This window comes from Manis javanica, chromosome 16 (genome assembly GCF_040802235.1).
Source record: "Manis javanica isolate MJ-LG chromosome 16, MJ_LKY, whole genome shotgun sequence".
Taxonomy (NCBI): Eukaryota; Metazoa; Chordata; class Mammalia; order Pholidota; family Manidae; genus Manis; species Manis javanica.
In genome coordinates, this window is record NC_133171.1 from 14,857,814 (window position 1) to 14,873,253 (window position 15,440).

At 51.3% G+C, this 15,440-nt stretch overlaps 1 protein-coding gene across 4 annotated transcripts; it reads right to left on the reverse strand.

Annotated features, from left to right (window-relative positions):
• Positions 1-2,501: 2,501 nt before the first annotated feature.
• Positions 2,502-14,865, reverse strand: NRSN1 (neurensin 1). 4 transcript variants are annotated; one of them, XM_017659316.3, is made up of 4 exons: positions 14,723-14,865; positions 13,671-13,796; positions 8,656-8,854; positions 2,503-4,102 (listed from the first exon to the last, which is right to left on the reverse strand). In XM_017659316.3, exons 3-4 carry the CDS (start codon positions 8,842-8,844, stop codon positions 3,704-3,706), a joined length of 588 nt encoding a protein of 195 aa, XP_017514805.2. In that variant the 5' UTR covers positions 8,845-8,854; positions 13,671-13,796; positions 14,723-14,865; the 3' UTR covers positions 2,503-3,703. The 4 variants fall into 4 exon arrangements, with proteins under 4 accessions (XP_036866688.2, XP_017514805.2, XP_017514803.2 ...); XM_017659314.3 differs by having other exon boundaries at positions 13,697-13,796; positions 14,723-14,755; XM_037010793.2 differs by lacking the exons at positions 8,656-8,854; positions 13,671-13,796; positions 14,723-14,865 and adding exons at positions 4,349-5,827; positions 8,368-8,593 and having other exon boundaries at positions 2,502-4,102.
• Positions 14,866-15,440: the final 575 nt, after the last annotated feature.

Below are 15,440 nucleotides of genomic sequence, written 5' to 3' on the forward strand. Positions count from 1 at the left end.
TTTACTTTGTGGGAAATGCCTTCAAATTTTACTTTTAGTAATTTGTTATTTTTAAGCTATTGGATGTTCTTCTCCATGGTACCCTCTTGTTATCTTATTGCTACAGTTTCTCCCTGATTGGGTGTTTTCAGAGTCCCTGTGATTCCTGAAATACTTGTTTCCCAAGGAATCTACTGTCTCCGGCTTACACTGTTCCAGTGATTTTCCCAATGTCTGACGATTCTGGCTGTGTGCTCATGTATGAAGGGCCAGGCTGTTCATTTAGGGCTGTTGGTGTTGGGGACTCACCTGTTCTAGACCAGGAGATCTGGCTCTTCCATCAGCCCTGCAAGAATTAGCAGTATGACTGGGAGCTTGATGTCAGTGAGCGGGTTTCTGGGCTGGAGGATTTTGCTCGTGGATGTAGAAATGGCAAGCTAGCTACTAATCTGGGCTCCTTCCCAAACCAAATGTTAGACTTAGGAGAACTTTGCTGGGGGCACCCATTCCCATACTCTCAGCCTTAGTTCTCCCCAGAAAACCCATAGATTCCCTGTGCACACACACACATATTAGGTATGCAAAAACTTTAGTGCCCCTGTAAATCATCTGTTTTCTGGAGTGCCAGTACAATGCCTGGCTCTAAGTAAAAATGCAAAATTGTTTCAACTGACCGTATAATAGTAGCACTAGCTTTTATGTATTCACTTCTGAGAAGTAACCACTCATTAAGATATGCTCACTGTACCCGAGCAGCTAACAGGCTATGGAAGCTTCTAATGGAAGAAACAGATGTGTAAACAAAACCCTGTAATAAAGAGATAAGTGCGACAAGATGTGTTTGCACAAAATGCTGGTGAGCTGAGGAAGTGATATGAAGACTGAACCAAGAAGGGGAGGGCGGGAGGGAAGGACAGCGAGGGAGACGAGCAGAACGGCAGTGGAGGGCAGGTGGCACCTCTGGGTCCATGTGCAGCCTCGCCCTCTGCGGCCAGGCTGCCTAGGTTCCGTTCCTTCTTCTGCCACTTCCCTGGAAAAGTTATCTTCCTTTGCCCATTTCCTCACTTGTAAAGTGGGCACATGAAAATAGCCCCAACCTCATCCCTTTTGTGAGGATTAAATGATTGCTCTACACAACAGGCTTCAACAGTGCCCCCTCCCATTCGGTACGTGAGTCCTTCTTATTACTGCTGTTACCTCTTGGTGGGGCCCTGAATGGTGAGCCCCGGAGCCAGGGCACGGGCAGGTCTCTCCAGAAAGCAGGCACCGTGGGTGAAGGGCAGGCATGCATGGAGAGCAGGGGCTGGAGCCACAGCAGAGCGGGGCTGGCCCGGGTCTCAGGAGCCCGTGGGAGCGGCGTCCAGCCCCCGCCCGCGCTCTCCGGCTCGAGGCGCTGTGTGCAGAGTAAGCCATGCAATTAATGGGGTTGGGGGCTCGCCAGCCTGTTTACATTTCAGCTTCTGCAGACCCCGTTCAGTGGGGGCGCGGACACATCAGGAGCCCAAAGAACACGGAAATGCCTCCCTGCGGAGGACAGTCCAGGAGGTGACGGATTGAAATGAATGAGAACGCTCATTACCAGGGGTGGGCGGAGGAGGGTCAGGTGGTCCAATGCGAGGTGGGGGTTCGACCTGTAGGTCTTTGAGTTCTAGAATTTGGTCCAATGTGTAGAAGGTACAGAAAGGCAGGTTTGGCAAAACAAGAGCTTTCTGACCACCTAGAGCCTGGGAGCCGGGAGGGACAGAGCAAACGCGCCGTCGGGGCTGCCCTCGGGGCGGGGCTCGGCTGCCTGTGCTACCCGTGTCCCGCAGGCCCTGCGGACCCCCGCCGCCACGCGGGCCCACCTCCGGGCCTGGATGCACCCCTCCGCCACTCACCCCGGCTCTCGGCACCCTCTCCCCGCTTCCCGCCCCGACGACAGCTGTGCGTCTTCACTTTGCTCTACAAGACGAAACTGTCCTTTCCCTCCGCCGGCTGTCCTACAGTGTCCAGCCGCCCTCCCTCAGGCCTGGGAGGGTCCTGATGAGTGTCCGTCCCCCGGCCGGGCAACCGACAGAGGCCGGGCGCTGGCTGCCGCTGTGGACCTGGCTCCCCATCTGCCTCGGTTTCGTTTAGGGCTTTGACAGAGGGACAGAGCCGCGTACGTGGCTGCTGTCCTGCCTGGACCCGAGGTTTCCAAGCCCTACAGCCGTTATTTTTCATTCTAGAGGCTTTCAGAAGTCGAGGCTCATCCTCAGATTCATTCGTATTCAACACAGAAGAAGGGACAGTCTCAGATGCTTGTGGCCTTACAGAGGCTTCAGAGAATAAGGTTAGAATGGTAAGAACCCCAGGTCACTGGGACAGCTTCCCCCAAACCCAGCCAGTGGGCCTTGCTGCTGCGCCCTGTGTCTGATGCTGGGCTGTGCAAAATCAACAGTGTGCACAGGGCACTGACGGCTTCGTTCTCCTCCATTCAGCCCTGGGAATGCCAGAGCTCAGCTCAGAATGGAAAATTACATGTTGGAGAGAAAATAGCCCCGCTGAAGGAATGACAGCACAATTCAGGTCCTGCTTGCTCACAAATTTTATTTGGTGAAGGAAGAAAAACAAGAGACAGAACTCCATGGCTGCATGGATTCTCAGAGAAGAGAAGGTCCTGTTTCACTTTCCTCAGTCCAGTTTAAACCCACAGATTAAATAAAGTCCAAAAGATGAGATGAACATCTTGCTGGAGAATAAAACATGAGGGAAGAAAACCCTTTCCCTGGTTAGTATCTGCTCGGGCTTCTCAGTGAGGGTGGCTGGCTTTGTCTGCATAGAATGTGACAGTCTGTGGGAACTGCTGGGGTTGGTATTCGAGGGGAGCACGAAGGCCGGGCTGCTGGCTCGTGACTCTGCCAGGGCCCAGGCCTCAAAAGGTCTGCCTGGCAGTGGCCGCAGGGACACTGTGAGCGTGCCTGTGAGGGAGACACGATGCCACAGGGCAAGAAGGGAATCTTGGGCATCACAGTTCAGGACCCCCGTTATCAGATGGGGAAATTGAGAGGTCAGTTAAATGATCGCCCCAAGGTCACACAGATTATTTAGTAGCCAGGACTCAAATGTCCTGGCTCCTAATTCAGTGTGTGATTGGACAGCACAGAAATAGATACTCCTAGTATTTGTGCCACTCCCAAGATTCCAAAGTGGGAAATTTTAGCCTTTTGAGTGAAGAAACCTGCAGAGAACAAAAAAGATTTGACGAGCATTCCAATCATTTTGTATCCAATCTCAGGGACCTCATGTTCAAATACAGTTAAAAGATTCTTTGGGTCAATTCAGGGACCTTGATTTTTCTATGAACACAAAGGACAGTCTCTTCCACATTGTGGGACAGGAATGGGAGGGGCACCACACAGGGGAGATGAGAAAAAACAGTATTAGAAACTAAATCAGCTCACACTGGCTGCGGGGAGTCTGGTCTAAACTGTTGGGTGCTTTCCAATAACACAGAGAACAGCACAAAGTCACAATGCATGAGGGGGGCTTTCAGGGGGCTCCTGGTGGGCACCCAGAGGCACCGTGGGCAGCCCGGCGCATGCATGGTGGACACACAGCGCCAATCCTAGCTGACCGCACGTACCTGCCAGGGTGGCACACGGCCATGGGGCACGGCTGCGCCAGGGCCTAGCCGCCTCAGAGATGGACCTGCTCCATCTGAACGCCACGCCCAGACTGGAGGGGGCGGTCTGGGGGGCACTGCTCAGGTTGCTGATATAGGCTGGACATTCTGCACCCTGGACAAAGTGACTGGAATCTGGGCTTCCCCTGGGCCTGGAGGTTTGGTAACGGGCTGGGCATGAGCCTTGATGTCTGCAATTCGCTCTTTAAACTTTTGCTGAAGGAATCTTTCTTCTTTGGAGTAATTCTTTGTGAACACTGACATCAGCAGGCAGCCTGCCATGGACATGCCCCCAATGCAGAAGAAAACAGCTCCTGCCAGCTTGCATGCGTCAAGGGCTCCGTTAAACTGGACAGCGTGCCTATCGACCATGACAAAATCGGCTTCACCAAAGGCTTCGATTTTGGGGGGCACAAGGAAGCCCCCGGCCAGGACGGTCACCCCGAGAATCACGAAGACTGTGCTGAAGATGAGTCCGACCTGGAAATGACACAATGAGGTGACATGGATGAGCAGGTGCCGCTGCAGCCAGGACAGCCTTGGTTTTGGGGAGACGTGAGTATCCCAGTCACCCCAAGTTTGTATGAGAAGCCTTGGAACTTTCTAGTTAAAAAGGAAGGTGAAAGGAAGGCTTTCTTACTTTAATGGCCGTGGAAATCACAGCATCCCCTGGGCACCCCAAGTGCACTGTCAGTGTGGTGCTCACAGCCGACAAAGCCCTCTCACCTCCGTCTCCTCCTCTGCTCCCGAGGAGGACAGAGTGACCCTGAACTCCAGTGGCTGGCCCGGAGTGCACAGTGAGGCCAGGAGGTCCTCCTGCCCACAGAAAAATGCCAGTCGGCCCCCACCAGTCTGAACGGCCACTGCTCCCATGCCAACTGCACTCCATCAATTACATCCTGCAGCACCACGGCCTCCCTGAGCGTGTCACCTGCGAGTGTTCTGACGGCTGCCGTGGCCCTCTGCCTGCCACACACAGCCAGGCCACAGTGCTGCTAGGCTGGGGTCCAGGTCCTCCGACATACCCCCTGGGGGATGGTCCTGCTCACGGCCCTTCACCTGGCAGCAGTGGCCTCCACCCTGGGGACAGTCCCTCCAGTGCAGGAACGTGTCCCTCACGTCCATCTTTGAAAAGTCTGTGTTCTCTCTAACTGCTGGACTGGACTCATCCCTGCCCTTGACCCTGCATGATTCTCTGAGCTTCCTCTGGGGCCACTATTGGCCTCCTAATCACCAGCTGCAAGTGGTTTCCTTTTCTATCCCATCTGACGCCCGGTCACCGATGTCAAGCTGCTGCGGGTACTAAGCCCTCGCTGTCATCCCCACATTGCTCCCCTGGGTCCTTCAGCAGCTCACTCTCACCCTGCTTTGCCACCTAACCTTGAATGATGGGTGCTCCCAGGCTTCCACTCTTGACCCACATCTCTCATTCACACATTCTTTCTAGGGTTTAATTTGTGGCCATGGTCTCACCACACCCCCACTCCATGCACGGATGATGGTTCCAGATTTCCAACTCCCGCTGCACAAATCTGTGCAGAGGGCAGTGGCTGCAGGCTCTGGGCCAGTCGGTGGGGCTGGGGCACAGACAGAGCACACACTGTGTGTGTGCATGTGTGTGAGGCACCCTTCCCCAGAAAGCCCACGTCTATTATCTTGCCCCTCATGGTACACAAGCTGGAAGGTTCTGGAGAAATTTCCATCTCCCAGCCTCTCCAAGCCTTCTGTGATCCGGCTCTTGTCTACATTCATCCCGACCCCATTCCTCCAACTTCTAACTTCCCCCAGGGTAGCCCCGGTAGGTGTGCTCTGTCCCCACACTCTGCACTCCTGTAAGTATTGTGCCCACTTTTAGGGGATGGCTTGTCATGCTGCATGGTGACAACTGGCTTCCCCACTGGCCACGAACTCCTTTGGGTCAAGGCTCTATCTTATTCACAGGTGATAGGTGTTATTTATGACTGAATCCAGAGCCTACCTACAGACTTGTGCATGGTGGACATATAAACATGTGTAGAAAGAAAGAACAAACAGCATTGTGAGACAGAGGTTCCAAGACCCACGCGACGAAGCGGAGATTCTCCCTCAGGCGCATCCATTCCGATCTCCCTCCTCCTCGAGCTGCTGCACACCGTGCAGGGGCTGCTCAGGGGCAGAGGTCATGGAGGCCCTGTGAGCACAGCTTCCAACGAGGCCAGCAGGACCCTGAACACAACAGCGGAAGCGGGTAAAGGGGAAACCTGCAGCTTCAACCTCCTATGTCTGCAGTTTGCAATGAAAGGAAAACAGAAAGAGCCTAATAGAAGCACACGCACATTCAGGGCCTTCCTCTCTATGGCGCTGGGCCCTTCCTGCCCACGGAGTGAACTCACTTCTCTTCCCAAGGAGGAGACCCAGGTGCTGCGGCTCATGTCTTGGTGACAGGACAGAGTTCCTAGGCTCCTCAGGACGGCTCCTGAGCGCCACCGCCCAGCGCTTCATGGCGGAGGAATGAGGCTAGGATGTGCGGCTTTCTGAAGTATAATTTCTGTGAGGCCAGGGATGTTTGCATGTATTCATTCTCTGAAGTAGGCCAGCAAAACAGTGAGCAAAGACTTTTGGACCTTGTTTGTGTGACATAGAAGGGAGAATGCTGATGTCATATTTCTGGGGCTGGTATTTTACTGTGAGCTCTTTATTTTAAATCCATAGCTCATGTTATTTGATGGATATACAGCTTCACAAATCACATAACCACTAGCACATAGAGCCCCAAGAATGCTGACGATATTCTGCATGTCAGTGGTGTTTCAGGCTCTTGGCATGATAGATCTGACAGGCAAATATTTATTTGACACACAGGGAAGCAATCACCCACTTCTCTGGGTAAATACAGGATGTACCACCCTTAGCTGTATATTTCATTGGTCTAGACCAGTAAAGATTCATCAGAAGTGACATTTCTACAGGGAAGGATCGTGGCTTGACCAATTCAATACAGAGTATGTGGCACTAGTAAGATTCTGAATTAATACAGGTCTTGGGTTAATGAGCTCTGTTACCCGATAATTTATTTATTAACTGGATATCCAGTTTTATTTCTGTTGCAGAACTCAGTGCTCCATATGGTATCTGTAATGGCAGCTGATGCATCAAATGTTTACTGAACGCACACCCGACACTGTTCTAAGCACTTTGACATATTGCCTTATTTAATTCTCTGTTTTATGTGACAGGTACTGTAAGTACCACTGTTAGAGGCCCAAAGAAACAGGGCTATTAAATGGAAGGGCTGAGATATAAACCTATGTAATCTGAGGACAGAGTCCCTGCTTATAATCAACGATGCTGCATTGTCTCTTGTTCAACTACATCACCGTAAGTGGCAAGTCTACGTCAGTAGCAACATCCAACATTCTGGAGTCTTTTGGGAGAAGCTGGGGTGACTGGAATCCCCAAAGGCAGAGAATATCAGAGCTGGAGGGGACCTGAGGCATCATCCAAGGCTGCAGCTCTGCTTCCCTTCCTAAATCCTTGTCCCTTTCTTGGTTTCTAACCACCGGAACATCCCAGTGACCCCCTTCTCTCCGATGCCCTTGCTCTCTTCCTAGGTGACCCTATCCACTCTGGCTCTATATGTCAACGGCCCTCAATCTACAGGCGGCACATTGGTGTAAACTGCCTCTAGAGACCCCCACTCTCATGTCTAATAGGCACGCCAGGTACGACAGGCCAAAGTCAAATGGCCCATCCATCCCTCTGTTCTCCCCCCAGGAAATCAGAACACCACACAGCTCAGCTGCAAGCCGTCCAGCCCTGCCCGACTGCTCCTTCTGCCTGACTCAGCGCAGCTTTCCGACTTCATGCTACGTCTGACTTCTCTCCACCCCACTTACCACCCGAATGGAGCCACCATCACCTCCTGCCTGGGTACTTAACAGACTCCGACATAATCGAGCTTCTTCAGCCTCGGTCCTTCTACAGTCCGTTCTCTGTGCTGCAGCCACAGCGCTCATGATGAGGTGTCAGTCGGATCCCTCGCGCCTATGCATAAACGCTCAGGCGGCTTCCCGCATCTCTCAAGGGGAAAGCCCGCACCCTCCCTGTCTTCTGCGAGGCGCCCACAAGTCACCTGTGCCCCGTTTCTCTAAACCCATCCCATTCTGCTCTAGCCAGACTGGCCCTCTTGCTGTTTTTGAAACACACCAAACTTACTTCCATTTTAGAGCTTCAGACTTGGTATTTTCTCAGCCCAGCGTGATCTGAAGCCACGTAATTTCACGGCTGCTCCCCCAGCTGACAGCAGTACCGGCTCAAATGCCACGCCCTCTGGAGGCCTCCTCTGACCAGGGTTCCTAGGACCAGCCCTCCGTCATGCCCGGTGCCCTCCTGGTTCACTACTCTTCATGATGCCCGTCGCCACCTGGCACTCTGGCACGTGGTTCACTCGTTTACGGCCTGTTTCCCACGACAGATTAAAGTTCTGCGACGGCAGGGACACTTTCTTCTCACACTCACCTTTAATCTCTGGCACTCTGTGACCTCTCGGCACACACCAGGTGGCCACTCAATGTTAGCTGAATGAACATGTTGTCTGTGGGGCACCTTTAGCTGATGAGGCTGCAGCTCAGAGAGCCCAGTGGCCACATGCCTGGTAGAGGCAGGGCTGGAACAGATACACTGGCCGCTGTATTATGTCTCTGCATTGACTCTCTAAATATCCAATATTTCTTTTTCATAATTGTAATCTGCCAAATGACACTTACCAGGCTTGCAAGGGAGGCTGAAAGCAAGTAATGTTTTGCTTATGGATGGCTTCGCACTTGGCACATTTAGCAACACAGTAGAAGTGTAATAAAAATAATAATGATGGCAATTATCCCCGTTTAGGGTTAACGTGCAGATCAGCAACTGTTGGTGTTTCGAGGCTTTCTCTGGACCAAGGCTCATACTCTTGCCTTGGCGAGGAAAGCTGATGCACCGGAGCGCCACACCTCAGTCCCCCACAGCTGCCGGACTCACCGCAGCCCAGTTAGCACGTGATTCTTACTTACTTTCCAGAATACTGAGCTCCACCTGTTAGGTGACCTCTGGATCTGGAAATCCTCCTCATAGTCCCAGATCGAGGTGGTACAGTCCTCATAAAACTGGTGCAGGTAGGACCGGACTCCGTAGCGCGGGGACCCGCCCTCAGCAGCGGCCGGTGCCTGCTGGGACCCGCGGGTGCTGCCGCGCGCACTCATCCTTCCCCAGCTGGAACGACAACAGCCACAGGCATCAGCCCATGAACTCCGGCCTCAGGATCAAAAGGCACGTCAAAGGTGAGGGTCAGGCTAACGTCAGTCTCTGTAAATAGTGCTCTTAAGAGAAAAGGTACTTTTAAGGACCTGCCTTTCTTAGAAGCTGCTTTTTTCTCCTTAATGCAAAATTGCTGCAATCACTCAACGACTTGAACTGGTTTCCCACTAATGAAACGGACGTAATAGCACAGATCATTTACATTATGTGAGAATTTAAGCATGAAGCACATGAGAAATGGCAACGAGGAAACTGACACTTTCATCGTCTAGGCAAGAAATCTTTCGTCTCTTCAAGCGCAGTGCCCGCACACCTCCAAGAGCCGGGCGCCCGCCGGCTGCACGGAGCCTGCCTGGGGCTCTCCTCTCGGCTGCTCAGCCTCGCCCTCTGCTGGAGACGACACGGCGTTACTCTTAGCGGCTTGAGATTTTGCCTTCGGATCCCATGTATTTCTTTCACATTTTAACTAACTGTCAGGTTGCACAGAAGTGTAACTAAAAAGCTGCTGAGCAACTTACACTTCAAGCTCATTAATCACAAATGGCTTACACCTCCCTGCCTCTAACACCAGGTACTCAGTCATCACTTGTGGATAGATCTGCCCACGTAGGATGTGAGGATATAATGCACAGGGGAGACCCAGCCCTTCATTATTCCCCTTGAACATAAGAATTCAGAGGATGGTTAAAGGAAACTATGCTCTGGGTGAGTTGTTTGGGACTCTGCCTTCTTAAGATGGAAACTTCTACTGGATTTGACTTAATCAAGACCTTAAGAGAGAGGCATTTAGTAATGGATTCTTGGTAAAAAAAAAAAAAAAAAAAAGCAACTACTGAGGGCTGCCGGATTTGGTGGGCAAGGAAATCCTCAGTAATTGTTTGCTTTCTGGTTTTCTGATGTCCACACAGGCAGAGAAATGTGGAGCCAGAAATGTGAAATGCCTTTTCAGTTCCTTCAGTCAGCCTCTAGGTAATTTTCCCGTCCATGTTCTTGCAAATGGTAGGATTGATGACAGATGACATCAATCTGTGGACAGATGACAACAGGAGGAGCGACACGGGAGGGGACCTGTTCTCCCACTGAAACTGGTTCTTTCTGGATCTGTGCTACAATCCAGGCTAACAGAAGACATGCTAAATGTTTCCAGTTACTCATCAAGAAACCAAGGAGTTCTCCAAAGAAAAAATCCAGATGGCCAACAGGCACATGAAAAGATGCTCCACTTCACTAATTATCAGGGAAATGCAAATTAAAACCACAATGAGATATCACCTCACACCAGTAAGGATGGCCAGCATCGAAAAGACTAAGAACAACAAATGCTGGTGAGGATGTGGAGAAAGGGGAACCCTCCTACCCTGCTGGTGGGAATGTAAGCTAGTTCAACCATTGTGGAAAGCAATATAGGGGTTCCTCAAAAAACTAAAAATAGAAATACCATTTGACTCAGGAATTCCACTCCTAGGAATTTACTCAAAGGAAACAATTTCTCAGGTTCAAGAAGACATGTGCACCCCTATATATTGCAGCACTATTTCAATAGCCAAGATATGGAAGCAACCTAAGTGTCCATCAGTAGATGAATGGATAAAGAAGATGTGGTACATATACAGAATGGAATACTATTCAGCCTTTAGAAGAAAATAAATCCTACCATTTGCAACAACATGGATGGAGCTAGAGGGTATTATGCTCAGTGAAATAAGTCAGGCAGAGAAGGACAAATACCAGATGATTTCCCTCATTTTTGGAGTATAACAACAAAGCAAAACTGAAGGAGCAAAACAGCAGCAGACTCACAGACTCCAAGAAGGGACTAGTGGTTACCAAAGGGGAGGGTGGGGAGAGCGTGGGGTGAGGAAAGGAGAAGGGGATTGTGGGGTATCATGATTGGTGCACATGGTATGTGTGGGGGGTCACGGGTGAGACAGCGTAGCACAGAGACCGGTAGTGACTCTGTGGCATCTTACTACACTGATGGACAGTGACTGCAATGGGGTGTCTGGGGGGGACTCGATAATAAGGGTGAATGTCGCAACCACATTGTTTTTTCTTGTGAAACCTTCATAAGAATGTATGTCACTGAGGAGTAATGTTTTTCTACAAGGAAGAGATTTAGTCTAAGTTCTAGCAAGTGTCCCTGTGGGGCCATTTTGTCTGGTTGGATGGGGCTAAAATAAAAGTTGAAGCCCTTGAGTTAACATTTCCCTGTCAAACGGCCACAAAGTGAATCCATAAGAATAGTGTAATATGTACCCTTAGCCACAAATGAGTTTCATTAGAAAATGTAGTGAGATTCAGGAAAATATGGCCCTGACCTTAGGCAATGATACACACAGGTGCTGCTAATGGTGAACGAGGGCCCATCTCCTTAAGTGTCAGCCCTTGATGCTTAGTGCCTCTTGCAGAGAGGCGACCACCTAAAAAACCATGGGGGAGGGGAGGATTATTTTTTCTTAGTTTTGTACGTTTCAGGATATTAGTTCATAAAACATTAAGATTTTAGAATGTACTTTGCCGATTAGAGCAACAAAGTGTGGTGGATCAGATTCTTGTTAACCTGGTTTTCATACTTTAAATGCCAGAACTACGTGTCTGGTCCCATTTATTTAGTTCTTACAGTGCAGATGACTAATAAGGGCCTAACTAGTGATGTGCGTAAGCAGAACAATGTTAAAGGCACTTCCTCTTAAGACATCCTAATAAGCTTCAGCCAGGGGGAGACGGGATCAGTATTACTAATTCTGCTTCGTCACTGAGGAAACTGAGGCAAAGAAAAATCATCTGCTGAAGGTTCCACCGTGACGCAGGGCGGATGCAAAGTGACAGTCCAGTGAGCAGGCGTGCATCGTCAGAACCAGCTCATTCAGCTATATATTCTCAGGTTTTCTATAAAGCACTAGAGACTTCAACACGAAAAGAAGACAGAAGTAGATATGCTACGAGTAAAAGGATCCCTCACAGCAACAGTGAGTCATTTTCTGTGATGCTGAAGTCACTCCGTCTCAGGACCACACTTAGATGCAGAGCAGGACCATGAGACATACTGTAGCTGCTCCCTGCCCAGGTTGGCTCTGGCACAGTAGGGCTACATGTTCCCTGCGTGACAGGTGAAATGCTTCTGCTTTACAGGATGAGACTCACTAGCCCAACCTTGTTGAACATAGTATAGGCAAAATCATAAAAGATGTAGTGTCATAATATAGCAAATGTTTTTGAGCTGAGTGATGGGAGGCTCTTCCCTAAGGATGGATTTTAGTGACGTTACATTCCGGAAAACGAATCCTGGTGAGCTTTATTTTCTCCCCCAGGTGAGCATGGCTGGCACTTGCTGACTACATAGAGCGAAGCACGGGCTCTAATGCTCATTCCTGATCTACAGTGGGTTCCTTTGTTCTCCCTGGAGGATGTTCTAGGTGCTGATGGTGAGGATCCACACGTGGTTTTCTTCTCCTTATAATCTATCGTATCTATCCTGATGACACAGTTATACAGGAGTGCATACTCCGTTCTTGCCGACCCAGCACACCTACCACGGGAAACCCCAAACCTGCAGGAGGTTTCCTACACCAGCACAGCAAACAGGAGCCCCTATCACTCTTTACGCCTCCCCCCAAATCTGTTCCTCTTAGCACTGTGTGCTGCCTGATACCCACTACGTGCTCTACCTCTTTGCAGTCTGACAGACTGTACACGAGAGACTGTGAGCCTCACAGGGATGGGACTTCTTCGGTTCTGTTTACCACCCGAACACCAAGCACTCTGAAGCAAGCTGCTTGGCACGGAGTCCTACGTGGGTCGCTGTGGATGACGGCAAGTGGCCGTCCTTTGTTATCCCTCCCTTCCTTCAGTGTTTTTAAGCACGAATTACGTGCCTGGTTCTGTGACTAATGGCTACAAAGATTAGTGGGGCCCAGTCTGCTTCCGTGGGCTCTTGAATCAGAGGGAGAGACACCCCCGACACAGGCAGCGCAGCACGCCGGGCCCATCAGTCATCGTGACCTCTGTGCGCAACGGCGCGCTGTGCTCTAGGCTACCATGGCACTTACATTTAAGTCTACTACATGCAGTTACTTTTTATGTGAAATGATCATAGCCATGAAAACAGCAATTAGTTCTTATACCTCATGAAACTGTAAGACCATCACAGACTTAACATTATGTGTCTTCATGGTCTCCTTGAGAGAAGAGAGGCAGAAAACTGAGGCACCAACAGGGTGTTTCCCCACGGCTCCATGTGTGAGTCCTTGTGAGGCAGACACAGGTCCTGTTCTGTTTATTCTCTTTGAAATACCTTTCAATTTTCATATGCTTTTCTCTCCTGCAAAATCATCTGAGATAACGAGAGCGAAGTTCCCACTGGGCCAGGACAGCCAGGTCTACAGGCACATAACTGATGGAGACCATTTATCCAGCCCCAAACCAGAAAGGTCAATTCGCTTAAAAGACTCAGTTGGACTCAGAGCTGCTCAGAAGGTATGGAAACCTGCTAATAGCTTTTTCATTTTTAAATCAGGCATTTCGTAATTTTATACATGACCCTAGAACTTGAGAATGTGTTTCTATCAGTGGATCATTTCAGAGATATTTTATATACCTGGAAAAGTGGTAGAGATTGTGGCTCTATTTATGAGCTTATATCCTCTAACTCGGTGGATATGTGGCACTTCTATAATTTCTAAAAGAGGTGCAGTGACAGGCAGCACATAAAGTCTAAAGTCAGAAGAAGAAGAGAAAAAGAGCACACATTGTCTTTGAATCTCCTCTTTACCTACAGACCACGAGGCGGGCACGAACCTGCACAGGACAAGGTCCGAGCCTCACTTTCGAAGTCCTTCTTTTCCTCTTCTTGTTTTTCACTCTCTGACCTTTCTTTTTAACCAAGCATTCTTCACACCTAAGTAAGGGAAAAAAATGTCTGCATAATGTGATCTAGATCAAACTCTCAAGTTCATAAGCCATTCTTATAACTTGTACAGAATCATTTTAATGCTGACAAAAGCATCTGCAAAGGACTTCTTGTTCAAGAGCAGAGAGAGCATTCTTTTTTTTTTTTTTTACAAAAGCCTAACATTTTACCATTTCTAATGGGCTCATGAGCATTTACCGAGTGAGAAAGACAACACAGTGGGAAGGGCTTTGTCAACTGTCCCACACTGTGCAAATGCTCTTCTTATTTCGATGATTTTATTCATGTAGTCTGTAATACCAAGTATTTTAGACATTCTAAATATATTCCGGAATTGATCTATGTGGTGGTTGTTCCATTATACTGCAAAATAAATTAATCTTATGGCCACTGTATTTTCTGATTTGTTCACATGCATTTTAGACTATTAAGGCTCTTTGGGTAATTTGCACATTAGGTTGATTTTTACTCTATATCCACTTTCTCCCTATCAGGGTCGCTTTACTTTCCGTGCGCCTAAGAAAAGCAGGTGCCATGCAAGAGCTGATTAAACAGCCACTGCCCGCTGCTGCCGGGGTCCCCTCCGCTACCCCGTCGCTCCGGCTCGAGCAGTGAAGCAGCACCGGGCCTGCCTCTCGGGAGGGCACGGGGTCCTGATGGGAGCCTGAGGCTGCAGGCGGCCGGGCGCGGCCTGCCGGCGGTCGTCCCGGCTCGGCCCCGGGGTCCCCAACCCGGCATTGGGCCTCGCGGTGTTACGGGAGCGGATTTGAGGAGCAAAGCAACCTGTCGGTCGCCGCCCAGACCCGGGCGGGCGGTGCCCCGCTCCCAGCCCCTCAGCCCCCGCGGGGTGAGTGGTGTGACGGGGCCGGAGGACACCCCTCCCGGCAGCGCGGTCCGGGCCCCACGGGCTTTACCTGCGCGCCGCGACCCCCGACCCGGGAGCAGGTGCAGCCAGCGAGCCGCCGGGGCCGCATCGCCGATGCCGCCGCTCCCGCCTGGCTCCTGCGCGTGATTGACAGCGGGGCGCCCGCGCAGGCGGCTGGTGGGCGGGGCCCGGAGTGGCGGGGGCTTCCGCCCCGCCCCGCCCGCGACGAAGCCCCGCCCCAGAGGCCCCGCCCCGCAGGCTCTTGGCGGGGCGGGGCGTCCGCGCGGAGCCCGCCTTGGGCACATTACGGCGGGGCGCGCGGGAGCGTCTGTGGAACAGGGCGCCCCTGGGCCCGGCGTCGCCTCCCCCACTCCTCGTGCGTCCTAGTCGCGCCGCCGCACCTGCCGGCCCGCCCCAGCCCGATGCACCGGGGGCCTTTATCCCGGTGCACAGAGGGGCTCCGGGAACGCTGCCGCGGGCAAGGGGACAGGAGGGCTGCGTCCCGGCTGCGGCTGCGGCTCCGGCTCAGACCCTCGTCCGGCCTAAGCGCCGCTCTCCCGCGCCGCCCGAGCCTGCAGGGGCCTCCCGTGTCTGCCCTCCCAGCTTCGCGAAGCGCATCGTTCCGGAGTGTTGATACGTTGCTTGTTCGCTTGCTTTTCTCTTACCCCGGGGGAGATCGGCCAACAGTTACTCCTTCTTAGACTGTGACGCAGCTGGTGTGTTTTCCCATCCTCCAAAGTCCCTGGGCGTCCGCCCGCGCTCAGGAG